Source organism: Equus asinus, chromosome 19 (genome assembly GCF_041296235.1).
Source record: "Equus asinus isolate D_3611 breed Donkey chromosome 19, EquAss-T2T_v2, whole genome shotgun sequence".
Taxonomy (NCBI): Eukaryota; Metazoa; Chordata; class Mammalia; order Perissodactyla; family Equidae; genus Equus; species Equus asinus.
The window spans coordinates 27535316-27561969 of NC_091808.1; the positions used below are offsets into that span (position 1 = coordinate 27535316).

A 26654-nucleotide genomic window follows, 5' to 3' on the forward strand; every position below is an offset into this window, starting at 1 on the left:
CTGTTTTGAGAGAAGTTCATAACATGCCCAAGGTCAGACCACGGGTCAGTGGCAGAGCTGGAACTGACCTCCTTAGTTCAATGCTTTTGTCAGGTGTACCACCTTGATCCCTTTATTTATTTTTTCCAGCCAGTGTAAATCTCTGTGTCGATGTTCTAATAGCTACATAATGTGTACTTCCAATCATGTTTTACAAAAATGTGAAATGAAAATCCATCCTTAGAAACTAGTAGGTAAATAAATTAGAAGATTTCTATTGTTTAAATCCAATGATTCATAATAGCATTACTCCAAGTGAGTGTTCATTAATACCTTTACATTATGATCCAACTTATGAAACTTAATTAACACACTATTTGGGGGAGCTATCTGTCGACCCAGGGCCCATCCATCCACTCTCTCTAGAGAAGATCATAACAGAATTACAGAATCTCAAGGTTGGCGACAGATACACTTACGGATCATCTATCCCAAGGACATGACAAAACCATACCACAAAACTGAGGTGGTCAGGCACCTGTTTCTGAATGAGCTCCTGTCCTTTCTCAGGATGCATGTGTACCAGGTTGAGCTGTGGAGACACTGACCTCCGGAAAGGATAAATGTCCCGAACATAGGTCTGTGGTGGGATTACACAAAGACAAACAGGATTCAAAGGGTTTACACTTTTACTCTTATTTCCTCCTGCTCAAAGGTCAGACAACCAAAAGTCATATATTTTCTAACGGTTTTATCACTCTTTGCTCTCCAGTTCTATAAAATCCCAGGGAAGATACCCCCTCCTCAGGATAGCTTCAAACCACCCAGGCTGAGTACCCTCCCACACACCAGGGCGCTGTGTCAGGAGCAAAGGAACCAACAGCAGTTTGCTGAAGGGCATTCTGGAGAAGAAGGTTCTGTAAAGTGGTGTCAGTGAGCTTCTTGAGTACCACTTGCCCATTAGATGTGGTCACCATGGTCATACTCGACATGATAGAAAGGGAAACCAGAAAAGTAAAATTCCAAGTAGACACATGCAGTTATCAGACAGGCAACTTAGTCTTTCATCTAGATGTAATAATAATGAGTAACTAGTTGCTTTACTTGGCTTATCGCCTTTAAATAGTACAATGACCCCATAGTAGGTGCCACTATCACCACCAGCCACACAGACAGACAGCGAGGTGGTGTGACCTAAGTGGCCACACTCATAGCCTCGAAACAGCGAGGTCTCCCTGAGGGGAGTGCCCTCAGGAAAGGCACACCGAGCTCCAGACACAGCTCAGCATGAGTGTCACCGTTGCAGAGGCTCACCTTGTTGTAGTGGATAAGGTTCCATCGTTTATCCATGAGAAAATAGTGTGTCGACTGGGATTCTGGGATATTAAAAAACTCCAGACATTCCTAGAATAATACAACAAATTTTAATAAATGTTTAACCTATTGTGTGCCAGGCAGTAAGCTGAAAGATACAAATATCACAGAAGCAAGGTAACTTCTTACAAGAATTTTATATATATATATCTTATACACTTATTATATTATATATGTGTGTGTATATATATACATACATGAATACACATTGGATTTGCATACACAGTTATCCAAGGAATGATGGCCTAAAGACTGGTAAAATACTACGAACCTTCTGCTCTCGTGCTGCTGAAAGACACACCATTACAGTTCAGACTGAGGGGTGAACTGGGGGGCACAATGGCACCTACTGGCTTCAGTATCGGGAGGAAGCACGTCCAGCAACAACATTAAGGGGATACAAACTACAATGCACTGAGCACTTATTATATCCTGGATTCCATGTTCAGTGCTTCCCAGGAGATGACTCGTGTCATCCGCACTAGCATCCCAGGATTGCTCAAGAAACTGGATGAGAGAGGCCCTGTCGTCTGGTTCAGGCCACACTGCTGGTGATGGGGCAGGGTTTGAACTCACTCTGTCCGCCCTCATGCTACCCTCTCATTCAACGTGAGAAGGAAAATGGAGTGGTTGTTGACGTTTGCTTCATTAGGCCTCGGAAATTCTCTGGAGATGTCAGGGTGAGGCCAAAGGAGGCTTGACAATCCTTTCTACCGAAATAAAATACACAAGTATGGCAAAGCTCAATTTTTCAGAGGTCTTTCTAGTTATGTCTGGGCCCAGAGCTGTGTCCAGGAAGTGAGATTACCCCACTTTGGACCGCAGATAATTGGGGAATCACTGTGCTAGTTTATTTATTACTTTACCTTAAAGACCTTACAGGCATGTGTAGCTGTGGATTGAATTTCTTTTAAGGGGAATAATTGCCATAACCATAAAAACTACTTTCTTGACTCACCAGGTTTATTCTAAGGTCTATATTTTCTCCTTCTCCGATAATTTCTGTCAGTGGCAAGTCAAGACTGCATATTATTAACTGGATGCCACAGAAAGGGTCTCTGGCATGGACGGACAGCTGATAGCCAGAATCTGCCTCAGCGCTCTCAGTGTGCCAACCAGGGCACCACAGAACTACCACGCATGACGCCAGGAAGTGCCTGAGCAGCAGGCTGCAGCCTCCCAAGAGGAGCTGTGAATACACGCCAGAGCGTCCAGCTGCTGCTGTAACCGAGAGAGAGCCTGCATGTTCTGTCTACTTCGCTGCAAGGCAATGCAATTCAGCAAACGTGGGAAAATCAGGAAAGGAAATAGAGGAAGGATGCAACAGTGGGGCAGATTCTAGAAGAAGTAAATGAAGGCACATACTCATTTGAAGATACAAAAATGGAATTGAATTCTAAACTGGGTCATCAGTGAGGTGGCCACCGATGCTGTGCGTAAAAAGGTCATTTCTGTCAAAAGGCATCCCCTACCTTTAATAGGGCTTCAAACTGAGTGTCTTCATGGACTGGTAGCTGGGTTGGGATATCACACTCATTCTGTCCATGAACCACCAAGGTTTTGGTACCTACGGGAGGTAAAAATCAAAATAAAAGTTTGTATTTAAAGAACAAAATATTAAAATATTGTCAAAACTTTATTTTTTCATTATGATGATCATTATTACTATTATTGAATGCTTAATGTAAGCTGTGTATCATACTAACTGCACTCCTTTATTTATAGTTAAATATATATGTTAAATACATTTACTTATTATTAAATAATGATAGCTACCATTTATGGAGTTCTCAGTACTTTTCCATGTGTTTTGTGTGCCTAATCATACTTAAATCTCACAGCAACCTTATGATATAGGTATTATTACTCTCATCTTACACATAAGGAAACAGAGAGAACTTATTCTTATAAGAACTTGTAACTTAGTCAAAGACACATTTACTTAGTGGAGGAGTCAAAATTCAAACCATAAGCATTGCAACAAGTAATATATTCCTTTATTTTAAATGAGATGGTCAGGCAATAATGGTTGAGAGAATATAACCAGAGATATCAGTCAACCCACAATAACTACCTCGAATGTAGCTTAAACGTCCATTTTTTTTTTCAAAGATTTAATTTTTCCTTTTTCTCCCCAAAGCCCCCCGGTACATAGTTGTATATTCTTCGTTGTGGGTCCTTCTAGTTGTGGCATGTGGGACGCCGCCTCAGCGTGGTTTGATGAGCAGTGCCATGTCCGCGCCCAGGATTCGAACCAACGAAACACTGGGTCGCCTGCCGTGGAGTGCGCGAACTTAACCACTCGGCCACGGGGCCAGCCCCTTAAACGTCCATTTTCTGTGTTCTGTCTGGCTGGGGAGATGGTATTTATTCTACTTCAGACATTAATTATAAATCTTTGTGAACATTATGACATACCTTGATGTTTAATGAATTGTTTTTAAGTAAATGCATGACAGTATGAGTTTCTTTGCTATAATAAAAACTGACCCCTGTGTTGAATAATCTATAGAACATATAAATACACAACTACCATTTATTGAAAACTTACCATGGGTCAGGTAGGACAGCAACTATGTCACACACCTAAACTCCTTTATTCCTTATGATTGTGAAGTCGGATTATATCCCCACTTTACACACGAGTAAAGAAAGCTTGAAAAATTAAGCACTTTTTCACAGCTAATCTTAATTATACTGACACTAAATAGCAGTGCTATTTTCACACAGGCCTCTTTGCTGCTGGAACCTGTGTTCTTATGTGTGTATAATTTTGTCTTTCTCCTTATTTCAATACACGTATCATCTCACATTTTCTCGGTGACTGCACAAGGATAAAGGTTTGCCAAAATTTTTATCTTAAAGAAAGACAAGCTCTCCAAAGGGAAAAGGAACTGCATCTAGAGTTACATCACCCTTACGTTCTTTTGTAGTTCTTCTTCCTGCTTTTCCCTTTTCCAATTTTTCATAAAGCCATCTCTCATTGAGTTTACAAAGGACTGGGGTCCGTGCCATGCAAACAATATTATTCTCCTTGCAGTGCCAAAACTTCATTCAAAAAGGCTTTCAGTTCAGCTGGTTCTCTGTGGTAGACTTAAATAAATCTCCAACCTTGGCAACCCTTCAAGGACTGAGTCATGGGATCTCAGTTCTGGTGTCTCCCTTTTCATGCAGCAATTGCTGACTTCTAAAGGGCCTATTGTACTTCTTCAGATTGCATTAAACAAAAATTCTTTGAAACACTCAACACCAGGGTCAGAACTCTGAAAATTTTCTCATGAATGAAAGAGATGCTTGGTCTTTAAAAGGGTTATTTATACTCTTGAAAAAAGAGCTACGCCATCGAAAGCAGTCGTGGGTTACCTGGCATGGAAGCGGTCACCAGGAGCTTCACCTCACACTGCTCCTTCTTCATGGTCTGCTTCAGATCCTTGAAGAAGAGACCCTCTACATAACCCACCACCTCCCACAGGAAAGTCAGCGTGGCTGAGATGGCATCCATGCCCCACTCGCAGGGGGTCCGCACGAAGTACATGATCAAGCCCACCTGAAAGTCAGAACAGGAAGAGTTCACACAATCCTGAGCTCCCACTTCCATGGCTTTTCTTTTCTCAATTAAATATTCTTTTGTGCTTTCATGTTCTCTGTTCAAATGCTTCTTTAATACCTTCAGTGACAGTAAGCAGGAGAGGGTGTAACTGGAAAACTGAACAGAGGAGGTTCCAAACATTTTTATGTATCACTAAAACGGTTACTTCTTAAGAGCAAAGTAGAAGATTGTTTTTCCAGCCTGTAAGTCACTTGATAGCTATGGTGCTCAGGCCACCCCAAAATTAATCTCTATGTGACGTATTCCCCAACACTCTTTACAGCTTGGATTACATCTAACAGTCCAGATCTAAAAACACTCTGCTTGGCTAAATCAGTGAACGTAAACGTTTTTGTTTGCATCCTCTAAAATAATCTTGAAAAACTGTGTGCCCTTTTGTAAAATTTTAGGTCGACATTTCAAATGTCTGATAAGTTTATTTTTTGTTAATAGGAGTAGAATATGTTAAACATTCTATATGTTGAAATAAGAAGTGTACTGGCTGTAACTGGAAAGTGTATTTCATCAAATTTGATGAAATAACACTTTATTCAACAATGCAAAACAAAATCAGAAAGAAACAATGTAAAAGCGCCCCCTGCCCCTCAATGTGGCTTTTATCCGTTATTTCTTGAAAAACTTGTTAATCCTAGAAAACGTTCCAGCTAGGCTGATAGAATCAGTGTTACTAACCTAATCTGCTTTGGTGGTTCTGAAAGCTGAACACCCTAATGAGGGCCAAGCCTCACCCCTAGTAGAGATCTACAGAAGACAGGACAAGTGCCCGATCAACCAGAAATGAGGCTTCCTTAAAACCAATATGGTACCTAAGATTCTGTCTCTGTCTTACATGCCGGTCCACGCAGCCTGGCGAAACCTGGGGTGGTAAGTTGAGGATTTGGAGATTTATTCCTTTAAAACTATCCGGGCACTAAACCCCTTTAAAAGTCTTCACAAATCCCCAGAGGAGGCTGAAGATCACTGAGTCAAATTAAGCAATGGACTTAAAAATCCCTAACAAAGTCTGAAAGACATGGGCCAGTGTTCCCACATCCTTACCATACACATCTATAGTAGTTGTTAGAAAAAAAAGATGCAGAACAAGAATCATGAATGACTCTGCTCTTCACTGCTTCACCATTCTGAGCACAGGATCCTTTCTTTAGTCCATCCAAAGCATCTATGTGCTTGGGATTCGGGGGAAGTTTAGAGTTTAGACGGAAATGCAAAAACAAGGATTTATGTTCATGCAAAACAAGACTATACAGCAAGGCCAGAGTGTTGCCAGCCCTTTTTTCTATTAGCTTATCAATTATCTAGGTGGGAGGACTTATGTCTACCATTAAGGCTTACTTGGAGTTGACAAGAGAGTATGGCAGATGGGTAATGAAATGTCTATCTTCTTGTCCCAGGGCTAAAGGACAGAGGAGAGCACTGGTCTAGGTAAGCATTTCCCCTATCCAGTGACCTGGGGAATGGGCAGGCACACTGAAGGGGCTCTTCCCTCCAGTCTGTTTGGATCTCTGACAGGAGTTCACCTCAGAGCCTTTTAATATCAACCTGGATGCAACGTAAGTTTGGCAGGGCACATACTTATGGAGGGAGGCCCTGATATTTGGCTTTGCTAATTGACCTTTGGTTTGTGTATGGTGTAGACAGGACCAAAAAGTAGCAGAAAGCTTGGCTGGAGAGCTTTCTGGATAGAATTCTTACAGGCTGGTGTCACTGAGTAGGATGCTCTAGCCAGGGGATTTCCTAAGCAGGAGCCTTATGGGACTCACGACCATAACTCAGAGGGGTCTGCAGCACCAGCAGGAGCTGGGGTGAGGGTGAGCCTCCCAGAAAGCACTGCTGGGAGCAGACAGGTCCTGTGTTACAGCAGCCACAGGCTTCCGCTTCCACTAGCCCAGCATCTAGCAACCAGCCATCTAAAGGGCATCGTCTCACAAAGGGAGGATCCAGAGCAAACACCAAACAAGGGATAGAACATCGAACCAAGGCCTTTTTTTGTCCCCAACTCCATATAGCATTTAGAGATGAAAGCAGTGCAAGGGGGGAGAATCTGTGGAGACTGAGTATTTATAGCCAAGAGAGATTGGACACTACCCAAAGGTACTATTTATAAGTTTTTATCAGTCTGAACTCAAAACTGGATTGGACACTCATTTATAGTTTTTCCCTTGTCAACCAGCAGGTGGGGCTTCAGGAGGAAAACCAAGTCATAGACAAGAGAAAGGAATTACAAATTTTCTCTGCACTTAGTCGTTGTAGCATGAGTGAAAGTTATCATTCTGCTGCAGGTGCACATGGATAACTCTTCTGTCCCCCCACCTGCTAGAAGACTGACAAGACAAAGGAGAGTTCTTCCAGCTAGATGTTCACTTGGCCATCTGTCTGCCCGGATTAAGGTGCAATTTCAAAGGATGGACATCAGGCCAACAGTCCTAAAACTACAGATTCGTTCAGGGTATAAGGAGGAGAATATGAAAAAAGAAGTAAATTATGGAGGGTTCGGGAAGAAACTGTCAGGATGGTTTGAAGCATAGATAGTTGCTATGGAGAAATACACTCACAAATACTTTCCATCTAGGGCAACACTTTCCTCTGTGTGTGTTTTAAACAGCAAGATACGAAAAGATGTAAAAATGTCATAGAAGTTTTCTCAACAGAAAACCAAAATTCAGAACCAACAGAACGAAGTTGTACAATGCCCAAGGAAGACAGAGAGGAAGTGGGCATTTGCTGAGTGCCCACCAAATGACAAGGACCGAGCCAGTATAGGCTTCTCCATCCAAGCAGTGGTGAAGTTAGCTAACCATGACTCATCTTCAGTCACAGAATTAATGGAAATTTATTGAAAAAACTTCCTGAGACCTTTTTCTCAAGTTGCTGCTTCCTACATGGAAATGAACACTGATAACTCACCAGAGGCTGAAACTCACCAAGTAGTTGAATAGGATGTGAGATGTCTGAGCAGGAAAGTCTCCAATATTCAGGAGAAGTTTGCGCAGCATGTACATTAACTCATCCTGAAAGAAGAGAGCAGATTTTCTATGTCTCATTCAGCCGCCATACTGTAGGAAATAGAATTAACTTCCTGACATGAGGAGAGGGTTTGTCTCACTTTTGCTACATGATGATTTCCATTATGTTCAGCATTTTAATAGAGTATATGTGACACCTGTTAAATAGTATTTAAGGCAAATTTAACACCTTCTCCTAGGAGCTAACACATGAAACCACTGAGCAGTAGTCAGCTTTTTTTAAAATAAAAATTTGGACTGTTTCCATGGGTCACAGGCAAATCACAGGAAACCCGTATATTTAGTCAACTATATTTGCTATGGCTGCCAGGTGTGATGGAAATACAAGAAGGACCTATGCTGAGAAACCATTAAACAAACCAGGTTTATTGAACTTTATAGTTCTGCTTTCTAGCTTTTGAGTCAAAGAGACTAAACTAGGCCAAGGGAGGATAAGTGGAAATATATGCAATTAACCTTACCTTTCAGAAACTAAATTTAACCTTCCAGTGAACAGGACCATAACATAGAAATGAACAAATAATTTTTAATCATCAATGTATTTTGTCATTGCTCCGAAAATACGATTGGGCATAATCTTCTTACAGGGTGGTCCGGCAAATTAGATTTTTTGATAAAGAGTTTCAACATATTCTAATAATCCTACCTGTATCCATCACAGACTACTAAGCAATCAGAATTCAATAAACGTACCCAATACTAAGAACATCATTCTGAATTTCATCTTTGTTTAAAAGACTGATAATATTTCAGTATCTTAGGGTCATCACCAGCAGTGTACCACACACACGGAGACATCAGTTAATGGAGAAATTCAAAACCAAACAGCACAGTTTAATATCGCTCATCATCATCATTACCTAAAATATAGCCATGTGTCAGAGGATACTGATGCTGCATGCACAGCACTATAGAGTCCATTCCCTGCTTTTAACACTGTTCACACACGTAGCCATGCAGCCACACTATAAAGAAAGAGGAATTTACCTGTCTATTGCTGATGGTTAGTTTTTCCAGAAAATGTCGAAGAACTGTTGATGGATCCTCAATTAGACAATTCCATAAGACTTGCTGGGCCACAGCACTCACTTTAGAAGAGAAAGGAAATTGAACATTTGTCTAAAATGGAGATAAACCTATTAGATAAAAGTCTTCAAACAATTTACTAAGCTTTAATTAGTCTCTCTTTTTGGGCTTAACAAGGTTCTGTGAACTCTTTTTCTATCAAAAGGTAGATATTTGTTTTCTTTGTAGTTGTTTCTGAACATTTTCACCTATAAAGAAAAAGTAACAAAAATATATAGAATGGTCTTTAGGTATTAACGTTACTTTTGCAAAGAATACATCTATGCCATACAGCGGCAAAGCATTCAGCCTTAAAAAAAGGCAATCCTCCCATCTGCGACAACATGGATGGACTTTGAGAGCAATATGCTAAGTGAAATAAGTCAGACTGAGAAAGACGAATACTGTATGATCTCATTTATATATGGACTCTAAAAAAATGAACTCAGAGATAAAGAGAATAGATTGGCAGTTGCCAGAGGTGGGGAGTGTGGGAAGTGAGTGAAGGGGGTCAAGAGGCAGAAACTTCCAGTTATAAGATAAATAAACCCTGCGGATGTGATATACAGCACGGTGACTGTAGTTAACAATACTGTATTGTAGTTTTGAAAGTTGCTAAGAAAGTAGATGTTAAACGTTCTCATCATAAGAAAAAAAAATTTTAACTGTGTGGTGATGGATATTAACTAAACTCATTGCAGTAATCATTTTGCAAAAATATACAATATTTCAAATCAGCGTGTTGTACACCTAAAACTAACACAATGTTGTATGTCAGTTATACCTCAATTTAAAAAAAGAATACATTTGTGAATCTTTGTTTTGGAAATCCCCTAATATTAGCAGGGGTGAGTATTTATTAAAGTCATGTTTCATTGTTTGCTGTATGGAGAAATTCCAAAAGTAATTATTTGATTTTTAGATAATATGTTTTGGTTTAGAATGCATATGAACTAGAGATGATCTTTTCCTGTTCACGTGAATGATTTAAATAGTATCTCCTTCAGAAGATAAAGTAGTTGAGCCAGTAATAATTATGCTCCCACTTCTATTGAGGATGTCCTAGAAATAAACAATTATTCCTCATGTGAAAGAAAGTGCTACTTCTTTTGGGAAGGTGGTAGGGCTAAGATTACCTGGAAGTGCCCAGGCTGAGAGAGCAGGTGGTGGAAGGGAGTGCTGGGGAAGCATGGGCTGACCTTTGTCTGCATGGTTTGATTAGTTTAATATTCATATCAGGGTATCTGATTCTTCAAACCAGAATTTAGCATGAATTTATCATTAAGCCTACAAATTATATTGCCTATAAACGATACCAACATTTTGCTTCGGAAACTACCTACCTAATTAAAATTAAGAGCTATATAAAGAAATATTAACAGGAGATATGTAGATAAAAGCTTTAGCTTTCATGTGTATTTATAAATAATTAAAATAGGTGTGGGTTTTTCTTGGGTTGAAACTTGTTGCAAAACTATCTTTGTAATATAGTTTTTATTCTAATTGCTGAAGTAAGGCAGTTTAATGCTTAAAACATGAAAAACACAGAGAAAGACAAAGAAAAAAATAAGACTGGTAGGTCTAGCACTCATAGAAACAATAGCAAACATTTTGAGTATGTCTTTTCATAGACGTGAACTATATATTTACACGTATTTTTAAATAATATTATATAGAACATTCTTTGGTACTCAGTTTTTCACTTAGCAATATACTGAACCCTTTTTATGCTAATATACTTGTAGAATATTATTTCTAACGTGCACAGAATGCTGTCATATGGAGGGACCATGATCAACTAATTGCCTGTTGTTGGATACTTAAGCTCTTTTAGAATATTTGTTATTTTAAATAATTTATAATGTACAGAATCTTATATAAACCTTTATATAGCCCTCATTATTGCCTTAGGAAATTGCTAGAAGTCAAAATCTGTGTCAAAGAGTTTTCACACTTTTAAGGTTTTGACGCATATCATGAAACTATTCCAGAACACTTGCATCAAAGTTTATACTCCCCTTAGCAAGGCGTGAGGATGATCTTTTCCCTGAAGCTTTACCAACTATGGGTATTTTCTTTCCTTCTTTCTTTCTTTTTGATTTAAAATGTTTATATTGCTATTAGAGATTTGTTTTCTTCCTAATTATTTTTTAATTTATTTTTTATTGAGGTAACATTGGTTTATAACATTGTATAAATTTCACGTGAATCATTATATTTCAATTTCTGTGTAGACTACATCATGTTCACCACCCAAAGACTAATTACTACCCATCGCCATACACACGTGCCCTATCACCCTTTTGCCTCCTCCCCTTTCCTCTGATAACCACCAACTATGAGTATTCTCATTTAAAATAATCTTTACAATTTCACAGTTGAAATGTAAGATTTCTTTGTTATATTAAACATCAGTGTTGTTTACAGATATAATTGGCCACTAGATTGTGTGCTTATATCCTTGCCCATTTTTCTATTGGGGTTTTAAAAAATCATTATTGAGTTATACAAGTTTTTTTTAAATAACATTAACCATAGTAACCTGTTATCTATTGCAAACGTAACTTATCTTTACCTCTAGTTCATCATTTCACTTTATGACCACTGTTTTTAAGCAGCACCTCTGGAAAGGTAATCAAGTGGCAAAGATGGGGTTGTGTCAAGCCAACAGCTAAGATTTCTAAGGCGGCCAAAATCACTATTTGATTTTCATGTGACCAAATACGTGTTATTCTGTTCTCTGGTCACAAACAATGCTCCTGGACCCAACTATTTATTTTAAATGCAATTTCTTTGTCATAAAAGTGATGAAGGAAGAGGTGGAGAAAGTGAAAGTGTTAGTACAGTGCACTACAAATCTACAGTTATAATATGTGCATAAAACAACTCTACGTGTGGCCCTTAATTAACGTCTTCTAGAGCACCCTACTGTCCTCCATTGGATGAACAGCTTAAGTATTTTATTAGAGTTACTGACAGTTTCACTAGTAAAAACTGTACCTGCTACTCCATCTTCTCGCACCTCACCATCTTCCATGAGATGGACAATGGGGAGCACTGCTGCACAGATGCATGCTGGGAACACTGCCTGTGGGGGCTGAGGCACATGGTGGTTTGGAGTGTGTTCAGTGGTGTGGTCCTCATCTGAAGAGGGAGACATAATCAGGTGCTTTTCTCCATATTGTGATTCTAACACAACGAGACTTCTCAGTTCAAGGCTTACCTATTTAACATTCTTTTGTATACAGATATCTAGTTGTCCCAGCACCATTTGTTGAAAAACCTATTCTTTCCCCATTGAATTTTCTTGGTACCCTTTTCAAACATGAAATCAACATAAATGTAATGGTTTATTTCTGGTTGTTCAATTCTGTTCCATAGGTATGTATGTCAACACAGCTACCACACTATCTTGATTACCACAGCTTTGTAATAAGTTTCGAAATTGGGGAAATATGAGTCTTCCAACTGTATTAATTATTTCCAAGATTATTTTAGCTGTTCAAGGAAGCAGAGAAGTTGGAACCCTCATACTTCTGGTAGGAATGTAAAATAATACAGCCACTTTATTTATTTTGAGTTTTACTTTATTTTTTTTTTTTTTTGCTGAGGAAGATTAGCCCTGAGCTAACAACTGCTGCCAATCTCCTCATTTATTTTTCTTGAGGAAGATTGTCCCAGAGCTAACATCTGTGCCAATCTCCCTCTACTTTATATGTAGGTCACTGCCGCAGCGTGGCTGACAAGTGGTGTAGGTCTGCGCCTGGGATCCAAACCTGCGAACCCAGGCCACTGAAGCAGAATGTGCTAAACTTAACCACTATGCCACAGGGCTGGCTCTGATACAGCCACTTTTGAAAATAGCTCAGCAGGTTTCCACAAAACTTGTACGTAACTGTTCATAGCAACATAATTTATAATAGCCAAAAAGTGGAAACAACCCAAATGTCCACTAATCGATGACCTAATAAGCAAACTGTGGTATATCCATATAATGGAACATTATCTGGTAATAAAAAAGAATGAAGAACTGATATAAGTGACAGCATGGATGAACCTTAAAAATATTATGCTGAGTGAATGAATCCAGTGAGAAAAGGCCATATAGAGATGATTCCATTTATATGAAATGTACAGAATTGGCAAATCCATAGAAATAGAAAGGAGATTATTCCCTGCCAGCGGCTGGGGGAAGTGGTGGATGAGGAAGGACTGAGGAGGGACTGCTAATGGGTACAGGGTCTCCTTTTGGGATGATGAAAATATTCGAAAATTAGATAGTGGTGATGGTTGCACATTCTATGAATATACCCATAACCACTACACTGTATACTTCAAAAGGGTGAATTTTATGGTGTATGAATTACATCTCAATAAAAGTGTTATAAAAAATATAGATGTGCTTTGGGCCCCACCCCCATAAGTTATGATTAATTAGCTCTGGTCATTTTTGAAGTTCCCCAGGGTTGTGCAATCAAGCATTGCGAACCACTGGCTTCTGTACAACTTTTTGGTGACTTTATAAATCAGTGATGAAATCTCTATAATCATGAAGCAGCGAGTCCCAGACGGCTATTCAGCATTAGAGAAGCATATTTTTTAAGTTCTTGGAACTGAAGAGCATATTTCCCCCCTGGAATTAGATTTCCTTACAAGAGTAGCATGAGCTTTGGTCTTCCTTTGATCGTTAAGCTATCCCAGAATATCACCCTAAAGCATCCTGTTGGGTCTTGGCCACACACTGGAATCACCAAGTAGATTTTAAATATTGACGTGTGGGTCCCGCCCTTAAAGATTCTGATTTGGTCTTGGGTGTGGCCTGGACATTTTTTAAAAGCTCCTCAGTTGACTGTAATGTGTAGCCAGGGTTGAAAATTGTTAACTGTCTAGGTAACAGTCAACGAGAACCCCCAGCAATACCATTACATGTAACATAATTAAAACAGAAGCAACTTATCAAGGACAATTGCTGGGTTAAGTCAACAATACATGTTTTTTAGAATACCACTCAATTTAATATGTTTTTAGAACTTCAAGTCATGAAACAAGTTATTTAATGAAGACAGTGTAATGAAGTGAGGTAATAATATTAATTGAAATATATTTCAAAACACAGGAGTCATGAGGAGTAAAGAAGACAGTTACAAGAAGACACACACACCTTCGGCACTGACAGCTGAACGCACCGACCAGACCGACCCTCGGCGGAAGGAGTAATTCCTGTGGGAAGTGCTGGAGGTACAGGATGGACTCACGGACAGTCGACGGGATGCCAGATTGGCGACTTCTTCTACTGGCAAAGAAAATGGGGAACGTGAACTTTGGTTTTATAACAGAAAAGTTACATCATCACAAGCATCGTTGTACTTACATCACAAGTGTGTACTGCTCTCAGAGCATAAGGCTTAAGTAACTTAGAGTGTACTTAGGAAAGGAACAACAAACTTCACAGAAAGAAAGACAGAAAATTTCTCCCAAAGATTCCACAAAAGCAAGGCAAGGAATCACTAAATTTGGAATGGTTCACAAATCATTTTCTGATACCAACCAACAAATTGTCTGCACTTGCGAAGCTTGAAAGTATCTAATGGACTAACCCCATTTGTAACGGTGAAAGATTGACTGTATTTAGTTTAATACACACTCTGGATTCAGTTGTTCCCTGTGTCACAGTCCCTGGTCCACTATCATATTGGTTTATTCAAGGGGGCTAACATTCTCCTCTGTAAATAAGCCAACTCTAAACATTTAGAAAATAACAACTTTCCTCTTTCTTTGGATGGTGTCAGGAGGTGAGAGAGAGATAGGGGGAGCATATCATCTCATGTCACACAAAATCGTCAATGTTTATTTCAAAGCAAGTCCTTTCCCTTTCCTGTGACTCAGCCCCCCGAGAAGTCCTGTGTGTAGAGGGCACCTTCTTCTTCCGGCTCTGAGTTGGGCGTGCAGGTGGGCTCGTAGCAAGCCTCCTGGGTGATGGGGATGGCGGTGATGAGGCTAGCTTCTCGACCTAGACGTTTCTTCTCCTCTTCCTGTTGCAAGTTCTTTAAGATGTGTTCTGCCCTTTGATGGGAGCGGGACACAGCCCGGGCTGAAAAGGATTTCTATGGAGACAAGAAGGCAAGTTCATTTAATAGCAACTCTTCTGTGAAGTCATGGGCATAAAGAGTGTTCCAATGAATTACACAAACACAGTAGTTTGTCCTCAAGAAATGGTAGGGCACCCACAATCTAGATTCATGGAGATTTATTTGTTTATTTTTCAACCAAGTTTCCAGGTTGTGTACAACTAAGCTATTCTTTTTCACTCAATCAGAATAATTCTTCAAGAATGTCTGTAATTTCTGGAAAAAATCCTATTTCAACTTTAGGATTTGGGGTGATATCAATGATCCACTCTTTAAACACTAAAATCAAACAAAAGTTTTAATACTCTATTTCTTTCCAAAATTTTTGAATTGGTTTTAAATGAAGGTTATTTATTTCATAAGGTTAATAAAAGAGAAAGTCAGAACCACAGAAAGGTGGAGGAGAGAGATCTCTCTCTCAAATAAACCAATTAGTTATGTGAGTCACTTTTTGTATCTCAAGTATCTGCCATACCATAAGTACTTAATCTTTGCAGATAAATATAGTGGTATATTATAAATACTTAATAATATTTGCAGAAACAATGTTACTGAATGGACATTATTAGAGTTGATAGTGTTACTAAGTTGAATGCAAAATTTGACTCTGTTTACCAGTAGAAAAGGCATAATGTTTAAGGATCGATAAAGGAGTGGAGATTCATTCTGCAAAATGGCTACTCTGTTTGTGCCTTAATTATGATGCTTACGCTGAGACAAGTTCCAAGAGCTTTGGGGACAAAGTCAATAGTCTCAGAGCAGGGAAGTGATTGCTGGAGTTCCTCACTATCAATGTGAAGTAATGTTTATGCACAATAGCAATTCCACATCTCTGTTGGCCAGTGTTCACATGGAGTTTTAGCAACAGACAAGGGGTGTTGATCATTCTTCTAAAGGGCTGCATTCAAAGAAGCTCCCTTTATGCAGGATCTTAACGTAAAACTAATGGTTGCCTACAACAAACGACACAATAGCAATTCAGGGCATTTGATGGGCCACATGGCAATTTATATTTTCAGAGCCAAGGGTTAAGATGGTTTATTATAGTAAGCAAGGTAAGAGTTGTGGAATCAAAGAGAACTGAATATAGAATCAGGAGACTTGGTTTGAAATTCACTGTGAACTTGAGATAGGGAGTGTGCTTGGCACAAATGAATCTATTGTCTGTCTGGGAAAAAACTCAAAGATCCTTATGCCAGTGGCTCAGGTGCTGGAATTACCACACATGTTGGGGAGGAAGCAGGTGTGCTTTTCTCTTTGGCATGAAAATCATCAGAAACAAAGATACTGCATGTAGAAGAATTAAATTACAATATTCTGATGGGTAAAGAGTTCCAACACACAGTTCTCCAAGGAAAATGCCAAATGCCTATGAAATGTATGTGTGATATGCAAAAACGTTCAACCTAACTTCATATTTTCAACTAACTTTTAGAGAAGCGCGAATAAAAAACAATAACTTTGTTTTTTGTCATTCAAAGTGACATTAAAAAAACTAACGTTAGTTAATTCAAATAAAGAAGATACTTCTATATTCTGTTTTGTAAGGGTAAAACAGTATAATCTTCCTGGGGATAATTGGTGAGATGTATCAAAAATCTTTAATATTTATACACCAATTGCCCTAAATCCCATGGGCATTTCTGCAAGGAAATAATCATGGATTTGTCCAAAGAGATGTATTCTTTTTCTGTTTTTGCTTTATTTTTCACATTTTCCACATCATTCTTGTAATTTAGAAAAATACTATTCAATAGGTAAGAAAGCCATATTTTGACGATTCATTTTTTCAAAAGGCACGCATTCTCAGTTCTTATCCATAAGTACACTGTGTTCTAAACTCGCCTGTTTATGATCATATCACACACAGCAGAGGTATGTTTGAGTAAATAAGCCCAAGGTCTCGCAGTGATGTTTGTGATGATGACACTGACTATCAGCAAAAGGAAGAACAAACCAAGTTCCAAACAAGGAAACAAGAGCTGCCAACTCAGCTCTTTTCTTGTTCGTCCAGGGTCAACATCATTAACTTTTGGGTAGCTTATGTATTATAGGTTAAATTAATATGTTTGTTTTATAATAAATAGAGGCAAAAGGCTACCTTTGGCCAAGAAGTCAATTCCTAATGATTTTAACACTTTAGAAGGTGGCTGCTGCTTTGATTATAAAACAAAACTGTGCTGGCTTGGACAGCTGCAAATGCTCAGGACCAGATGTTAGTTCCTTCTATTCTAGCCACAAAACAAAGACCTTTTGTGACTGATTTTCTGTGTTGTTATTACATTCTCATGACAAGAACAACCAAATTGGCTCACACATTCATTGTTCTTCTCTCTTCCATGTACACCGTGGGGCCTGAAGATATGGAAAAGAAAGAGTCTTTACTCACAGACTGGTCTTCATTAATGGGGTCCTGGACACTCCCGCTGCACTGAGGGACCCACGGGGGGTCAAACATTGGGACAGATGGCATGCCCAGCACTGGCGAGGGCAGGGTGAAGTTTATACTAGGAGGTGGGATCTGTTAGTTGAAAGAAGAATGGAGTGAGTAGGATGGAAAATAAGCTAGACTGAGTCTGAAGCATAATTATGACAGAATCTTATAGAGCACAGGATGTTACAGAGCACAGGAAGAACCTCTCTGGGTCTCAGCTCACTCATAATAAAATGAAGGGCTTTAACTAAATGATCTCTGTTTGTGTTAATCACCCCATCCTCCAAAAACCATCCATCTGTGTATACCTAGCAAAATGTCTGGAGGATTATACCCCAAACTTTTACGTGCTTACCTCTGGGGATGCCAGTGAGATTTTGAGGCTTATAGAGACTTTATTTTCATGCTCTACATTCTTCTATATTTCAATTTTTTTAGCAACAAGAATTCATTCATATATGAGTTAGGTTTATTTATATAGTGAGAGAGAAAAAGTAAGCATCTCTTGGGCCATACACTGTGGATCTGAGGTTCATTAATTTACATAAGCCTTGGGTTGGGTTTGCTAATCTAATTCCCATGTGAAAAGGATCCCTCACCTTAAAAATCTGCTGTGCTCCCTCCTCCATCCGGGGCCAGACCTGATAGCGAAACCTCCAGAGCGTGTGGAACTTGAGGACGGCGTTCAGCCTCTGCACGGTCTCTGGGTGGTGGAACTCAGACATCAGCATGTCGGACACGGCCTCGGGGACTTTCACCGCACATAGCAGGAACATGGCAGCTAGAGACAGTCGACAGTTCATCAGCAACACATCTTTCAATTTTGTTTAACTCCTGGGGATGGGAGAAGGGGGAACTCCTCATATCTCCTGAAAATGACTCCTGAGCTAAATGGAGCCAGGCCACTGACACCGGCAAAAGCAAACTTTGTTTTCCAGCCACTGGAAACCAAACATCATCCTTTGTGCCACCCACAGCCTCCCGATATCTGGTGTGACAGCAGGGACAGCGTGACATTTCAGTAGAATAACTCATTCTACTGTGAGCTACTGCAAAGCTTCCCATGGCTCACAGTAAAAAGTAAATGCCAGAGGAAGCAAACGACAAAAGGACATTACATACTGAATTATCCTTTTTAGGAAATGGCTAGAGGCATCTCATAGTAACTCTGGGACAGTACCATAAAAATGTCCATTGAAAACTGCCTCAGAGGCCAGCCTAGTGGCATATTGGTTAAGTTTGCATCCTCTGCTTGAGCAGCCCCGGGTTTGCAGATTCAGATCCCAGGTGCAGATCTACACACTGCTCATCAAGCCATGCTGTGGAGTCGTCGCATGTGCAAAATAGAAGACTGGCACAGATGTTAGTGCAGCGATAATGTTCCTCAAGCAAAAAGAGGAAGATTGGCAACAGATGTTAGCTCAGGGCCAATCTTCCTCACCAAAAAAACCCACAAAAAACCAAAAAACCTGCCTCAGTTACATTAGTTATATTAAAATTAAAATTCACAATGTAGACTCTATTAGAAACTTTTACCCTTCTGAGAGAGAGAAGAGATTGAGGAGGCAAAAGAGATTTCATGAATCATAATCTGTTGTTGTTTTTTTAATTTTGGGAAAAGTCAAATATCAATAAGAGAAAGGTCAGGTGCCATGACAAGTTACAAAGTTAATGAATAATGAGGCAAAAAATATACACTCTGTAGCGTAGATGGAGGAGCCAGTGTCAATCACAAAACATAACTTAAAATCCCTCTTGTACTTTTCCCCAGAGCCTCAAAACACGCTCAGATGATTGTGCTGGAACAACTCGGGCTGAGGCCCAGCTTGGAAACTTCTCTGCTATGTGATCGTGGGCAAGCCTCTTCACTGCTCTTAGCCTCTCTTTCTTCACTGGTGAAACGACGGTGATGATGATGATGATAATGATGATGATGATGATAATGATGATGATACCTGACTCCAAATTTGTTCTTAGATTAAATTAACATATGAGAAAGTGCTTTGTGACATGAAAAGTACCACACAATTCTGAAGTGCTCTTTATTTTTTAGAGGCAATGTGGTGCAAGGGAAGAGCTCCTGGCTCTGCTAATTCTGAGCTGTGTACACTTGTGTAAGTCCCGTCAACCCTCTGAGTTGCAGTTCACTCGTCTATAACATGGATGTTATGAGGATCAAAAAGATAGCGTGTGAGATATGGTTTTATAACAAATGTTAGCTATTGTGTGATCATTAGTTTTTGATAATCCTTTTCTTTATCCTATTAGCTTCTTACGTCTCCACTCTTTCTCCTTTCTTTACTTTTCCTTAAAGTGTACTCTACTGTGTCTCAATTTGTTGGGGTTTTTTTTAAGATTTTTTTTTTTTGCTTTTTCTCTCCAAAGCCCCCCAGTACATAGTTGTGTATTTTTAGTTGTGGGTCCTTCTACTTGTGCTCTGTGGGATGCCACTGCAACATGGCCTCATGAGCAGTGCCATGTCCGCGCCCAGGATCCGAACCGGCGAAACCCTGGGCTGCCAAAGTGGAGTGAGCTATCTTAACCACTTGGCCATGGGGGGGCCCCCGTGTCTCAATTTTTCAACACAATGGTCACTCCTTAAATCATTGCAGTTTGAGTTCTACCTCCATCTCTTTACTGAAACAGTTTTCTTCTAATGCTCATTAATCAGCAGGTCCATTGGCATTTGTACAGCACTATTTCCTTTAAGTTTTTAACATATTCCTAACAATCTCCTTTAAGAGCTATTCTCCTTTGCTTCCACGGTTTGAGATTATCTAAATTCTTTTACTTTTCTAATCATTTTTCTGGGTCTTTCGCTGGCCAGGCTCCTCTTCCTGTCTTCTGAAGGTAGAGAAGGCCCGCGGCCTAGTGCTCATTTCTTTGCCCTTTCTTCTTTACTGATTCTCTCCCAGAGATCCCATCCACTCTCAGTGCTTCAGACGCCACATACATCAAGTTCTTCCCAAGTGTCTCTAGCTTTGGCCTTTCTCATTAGCTTTAGTGTCATATCACCAACTCCATGTCTCTTCATCATCCCAAAATCGCTGTTTCTAAAACCAAAGTACTTCACTCATTGCTGCCACATTAAACTCGGTAATAATTCACACTCTATGTACAACATTACTCTTTGGCTCAGTGCCCACGAGTAGTTTTCCACAGTTCAGTACAATGTCCACACTCCTAAGCCTGTCATTCAAGGTCTGTTACAATCTGAGTCCCACTCACGTGTCTAATATTATGGACTGGTGACCCCTCTACAAAACCCCCTCTACTCCCAGTTCCTTCTCAGGAATTTCCAAATAAGCCCAGTGCATTTCCACACCTCATGTGGCTTTGCACACACCATTTCCTCTTCCTTCGAACTTTTCTACTGCCCAGGCCACCCGTTCATGCATTCCATGCAGGTGTCCACGGCTGTCCCATATTTGAGGAGCATGTCCTGCCCTGAACTCCTGCAGCTCTCTCTGAGAAACATGCAGCAGGGAGGCAAAAATCTGAGCTTTAATCTGAACAAAGACATTTTCCAAAGACGCTTGTCGCAGTATAACACAAAAGAGCAAAAGCCTGGCATCAACCCGAATTTCCATTAATAGGTCCAGGTTATATAAATTATGTTATGTCCATTCATTCAATGGAATATTTGGCAGCCACTAAAAACACTGAAGTAAATCTATAAGCTGATGTTAAAAAATAGTCTCCTGGAGTGTCCTAACCACTTTGGTTTGGCACTGCCTGATTCAACTTGATTTTTGTTCAAATAAACTCTTCAAATTTGTAATATGCCTAAGTTTTTTTTTTTAACACTTGGTGTCAGAAGAGGGAACTGAAGGAGAGCCCGACAGCCCCCAGGAGCAATGAGCAACCACACACAGGTACCTGTTAAGCTCCTCGAGTTTGCTGTTTTCTTGCTGGCTCTAAAACTCATGGGTAGGTCTTTCTTGGACTCCAGATCCTAGCTCCATGGCTTTTAAAGCTTTCAGACGTCATTTGAGTATTTCTTTTTCAGTACTAGGTCCAGAAACTGGCCAGAGTCAGACTGGATCAAACTTAAAAACCAGACTCGGCTCAGGAATGGACTGGTAGAAACCAGACTGGGTCCAGGGTCGGACTGGGTTCAACTTCAACTGGACAGGGTCCAGTGTGAAGCCGCAGGAAAATAAAATTTTGTTTTAAGGCTGAACAAATAGGTTAACCTCATCAAAGATAAACTTGAATTACAGTGGCTACGATGGAGAACTTTTAATCATCTTAGATAAGTTTATCCATTTATGAGGTAGCCTAGAGAAAAAAGGGCCTCGGTCAGACATTCACTATAAAAGGTAGAGGGAAAATTATTTTTCTTCTCTACAGTTACTGCTGACCAGGATGAGAACTGCTGGGACACCCCACTTGCCACAGGGTCTGCAGGCAACATCCTGGGAAAACTGGCAGAAGTTGGCAAAAGGTAAGAATTCTTACCAAAGTCAGCTCTCTCAGATCTCTGTGGCGCCTGGTTGAGAGAAGAGGGTAAAATTTCACATTGTCGTTTCTTTTACAAATTGGCAGGAAAAAACATTGGTTATAGAACCTTTCTCTCCCAGGGACAGCTATGGTCTTCTTGTTTGTCTCATTTTGTGTCCTGAAAACTTGGCTTGGCAACCGCCAGGTTGGCGGCCCCGAAAATATGGTCAGATAGAAATATGGGTTGCAACCTATTTGTGGCTAGGAGCCTACTGTTGCCAGCTCTCAGGAAAATTTTCTAGAAATACTCTTTCTTTTGGCTATCTTTGGGAGTGGCTCTGGATCTTGGGAAAGTAGTATGTTTTGCATCCTCTTTGAGGACCCTTGCTGTGTCCATGGGGTTGTTCGATACTACCAGGAATAGTTACCGTTTGTCCCAGCTGAAACCAGATAGGATATTCAAAGTGACTTTTTTTTTTTTTTTTAAGTAGCTCTATGGTCAGAAGTTGGCCCCATTGAAGCTGATATTCAGAGCCTTATAGAAACATTTTTTTAAGGCCTTCTCCCCTAAGCTAAAATGAAGACACATACCCAGAGGGAAAGAAAAATATTCAGACGGCCATTGTGGAAGGATTTACTAAAACATTGCAAAGAAACACAGGTCTAAATATAGAACATAAGACTCTTTCCATCTTAGTGGAAGATTTTCTCCCTGATATAAAGAAGCAAATAAAGGCTAATGTAGTTGGATGGCTGGGTCAGCATCTTGATACTCAGGTTGCAACCCAATTCTTTGAGGAATTAAAAAACAACTGTACTTGTCTAACAAAAAGAGCATTTACAAGAACAGAAGTGTGGCTCTAGAAATAACTCAAACAGCACTTATCCTTTTTACCAACCCCTAAACCTCCCCCATTCATCTCACAAGGCTTGCAAATATTATAAAAGATCTGGATTAAGAAACAAAAGCCCTTCTTGGAGAAACTTACATCCTCTCTCTGTGCCTTTGTGATATTAATGTTCTATCTGGTCTTCTCTAGAAACCCAGAGCCACTTCTTGAAATCCAAACTTGAGGGAGGTATTCTTATTAGAAAAAAGGAAAGGAAGCCATTTGGGAAATTAGGTGAATGAAAAATCTTAAAAGTCTTTTCTACAAATATTAGTAAAGCTTTAGCCATCTGAGCAGGTAATCTTAACTTATTCTCTCTGACAGAAAAATAATTTAGATCCAACTGCTCTTTCATAAACTAGTCAGTTTTGCATTACTGTACTGTCTCATGGCTAAAATTTTAAAACAAAAGCTGTAAGATCTCCACATCTGTATTATGTCTATGTTTATGTATATATGTTATAGATGTGCAATATTTTTCTACCTCCAGATAGCATTGCCAAAATTAATTGTAAAGAGCTCTATTTAATTTGCTTAGAGACAAATAAGCATTTGTATAAATCAAGTACACCCTCAGAAATATAGAAACTAACCCACATGTTTTCCATGTTCATGTGATCTAGGATAATCTTTGGTAAATAAAAGCTAGATTAAGTTAGCTGTTTTAATTAAAACAGGCATGTTTTTAGAGTTATCAGCACTAAATATAACACTTTTATTCTACCTAGGTTTACTAAAAGTGAAATAAACTCGTTATCTCTGTTATAGAATTTGTCAGCAAGAAATATAACTTAAGATAATGTTCAGCTGTTTAATGTCTCATGAAATTTTCATGAGTAATCTAAGCATAATTGTTAAGGAGAAATAAATTAAATAGATGTAAGTAAGATAAAAGTTTATAAATGAATCTTTCAACAATAATTATGCTTTATGGTATGTCTACTTAAAAATAGCTTCCAAAACCTTTTTGGTAACTTAAAACCATAAAGTTATACTGAGATAAGTTAAATGATGGATATTCATTGAGAACCTGGATTATATCCAAATAAGAGAAAGTACTGAAGCATTAATTACTAAACATAGGTTTATCCACTTTTGGCTTCCTTTTACGGAAGAACTAGAGATATTCAAGTCTAGCAGTGCACAAGTTTGTGCCACATTGTAAAAGTTACTATGAGGAAGAATATACTTCTAGAAATTGTGAAATATATTTATAAATTTGCAAATCCACAGAATGCTGGTGTAACAGTCCACAATTGCTTACTTCTTAGTTTTCACCAGGAATAAAGGATTCTAATTGTTAATAATTCTAATCAACATACATAATTAAAAATACTTAGAAATAACGAGGGTGAAAGATAGGTCAGGAATGTAGAATGGCTGGTTGTTCCAAAAGGAGGAAGAGAAAAAAACAGGACAAGACCTGAGTGGACTTTTAAAAAGTTGTAGAACGTTTGTGGAAAAGGAATCTCAGAAAAGGAATTTTACATATGGTCAAGCTAGCTAAAATTGGAATGGATTTATTCAAATTTTTAAAGAATGAGTTTTAATATTAAAAGTACACTAGTGAAAAATTACAATTTTGTTTTCTGTTTGTTAAAAGGACAAAATTTTCTTGGACTATTGGTCTGCTCTTGATAAAAGACTGTGAAAGGTGCTTTTTAATCTTTTGGGTAATCTACTTGGGAAGTAAAGATTTTGTGTCTTACTGTGCTTCACACTGTCTTTATCAGGTCTTTGATTACTTAAGAAAACCCAATCTTCTCAATATTAAAAGAGCTAAGTTTTGTTCACAACTATGTAACCTTCAGTATTTGCCTTTAAAATCTACTGTCACTTTAATTAAACAGATAATTATTATTTCATAATGACCTGAGATCTTATTTAGTAACATGTTCAAGCCTTTTGACATTTTGACAACTTCCCAAAATCAAATTCTAAGCACAGTCTTTTTGACCTCAAGTAACTTTGAGATCTCCCAGAGGACTTCTAGAAAATCTCAAAGAATTTGTTTCTCACCTTGTAAAAGAGAAATGTTAAACTACTTAGGTTTATTTGGTATGTTAAGTTATGTGAGAAGCATTGTTAAATAAGAAGCGGTGATAAAACTTCATAAGCTATATGAGTATGGATATTTGGTACTATTATAGGTATTGGAGAAATCGAGGTTCCTGGGCCTGTCAGGAAGTGACCTTCCTTACTTACCTCGTAAGGCTGCAGGGAACCCTGTTTAAAGTTTCTAGAAATTTGTCTATACTCTTATTGTCCAATTATTATCCTAAATTATTGCATGCCACAGAAATAATTATATTTCCTTATCAAATGAACTATCAGCGGATCTTTAACTATGGCTATTTTTTAAGTCTCTTTGTCATTTACAGACAATTCTTGTTTTACTTTGATGCTCACGCAAATGCGCTTCATCTTCATAGAGATTCAGGGAAAGAACTCTGACAAGTACTCTAGAATACAGATTTCAGATAACTTTAAGATCATAAAATTGAACTGGGTAAGAATTTCCAGAACTAATGGAAAAATAAGATTCAAGCAGCACAAGTATTAATAATATGAGATTGAGTGGACCCTGAAGATGATTATAATTTTTTTTACAACCTTTTCCTATTTTGCTGTTTCCATAATGTTTTATTTTTCCAGATTTAAGGAAACATTTTCCTCTTAAGCTATCTATGATTTACAGTAATTTTATAAAGTATATCTCTGTAAACAGAATTAAAACATTTACTTTTTCTCTCTATCTGTTCTCTCCATAATTCGGAAAATTATTGAGTATTCTTATTTTCATGGCAATATATTATTTGCATAAGTTCAGTAAGAAACTGTTCTCCTTATAACAGGACACAATTGGAGACATTGGCTATATTACCAATGCTTTGATTAGAATGTCATATTCAATAATATACATAAAATCAGATATAACCAGACAGTTTTAATGGACTAACGTTGACTTTACGGAGCCAATAAAGTTCCTTACAAAAACCGGCCTGGTATCTTGCTTGCAGGGTTCCCGGCAGCCTTACCAGGTAAGTAAGGAAGGGAACTTCATGGCAGACCCAAGAACCTCAAGATATCTTGAGAACCTCAAGAAGAGAGAGGAATTCACTCAAATCTATGGCAAAGTCTGATGATGAGTTCTTGGCCTGGCTTCTTAGTCTAGAGAGGCTTTTGTTCTCATTAATTTTTTTTTATTGTGGCCATAATAGCTTATAACATAGTGAGATTTCAGTTGTACATTATTGTTTGTCATACATTATATAAGTATGTCTCTTCACTCCTTGTGCCCACCCTCCACCTTCCTTCCCCTGGTAACCACTAACTTATTCTCTTTGTCTGTAAGTTTGTTTATGTTCCACACATAAGTGAAATCATATGGTGTTTGTCTTTCTCTATCTGGCTTATTTCGCTTAACATGATGCCCTCAAAGTTCATCCATGTCATTGCTAATGGGACGATTTTGTCTTTTTTTATAGCTGAGTAGTATTCCGTGTGTGTGTGTGTATATATATATATACCACATCTTATTTCTCCAATCATCCATCAATGAGCACTTGGGTTGCTTCTATCTTGGCTATTGTGAATAATGCTGCAATGAACATAGGGGTGCATAAGTCTCTTTGAGTTGTTGATTTCCAGTCCTTTGGGTAAATGACCAGTAGTGGGATAGCTGGGTCATATGGTATTTCTACTTTT

The 26654-nt window shown here is 38.8% G+C and overlaps 1 protein-coding gene across 18 annotated transcripts in view; it reads right to left on the reverse strand.

Annotated features, from left to right (window-relative positions):
* The window catches only part of UNC80 (unc-80 homolog, NALCN channel complex subunit), a 218256-nt gene that overhangs the window by 53243 nt on the left and 138359 nt on the right, over positions 1–26654 (reverse strand). For 14 of the 18 annotated variants that reach the window (XM_070489851.1, XM_070489843.1, XM_014867745.3 and 11 more), the window contains 11 exons: positions 18213–18394; positions 17569–17700; positions 14969–15155; positions 14213–14344; positions 12052–12195; positions 8974–9074; positions 7885–7971; positions 4717–4900; positions 2826–2920; positions 1294–1383; positions 518–619 (listed from right to left, as the gene is read on the reverse strand). In XM_070489851.1, coding sequence (XP_070345952.1) covers positions 518–619; positions 1294–1383; positions 2826–2920; positions 4717–4900; positions 7885–7971; positions 8974–9074; positions 12052–12195; positions 14213–14344; positions 14969–15155; positions 17569–17700; positions 18213–18394 — 1436 coding nt within the window. The remainder of the gene's footprint in view (positions 1–517; positions 620–1293; positions 1384–2825; positions 2921–4716; positions 4901–7884; positions 7972–8973; positions 9075–12051; positions 12196–14212; positions 14345–14968; positions 15156–17568; positions 17701–18212; positions 18395–26654) is intronic. The other 4 variants (XM_014867746.3, XM_070489849.1, XM_070489846.1 and 1 more) reach the window with 1 other exon arrangement.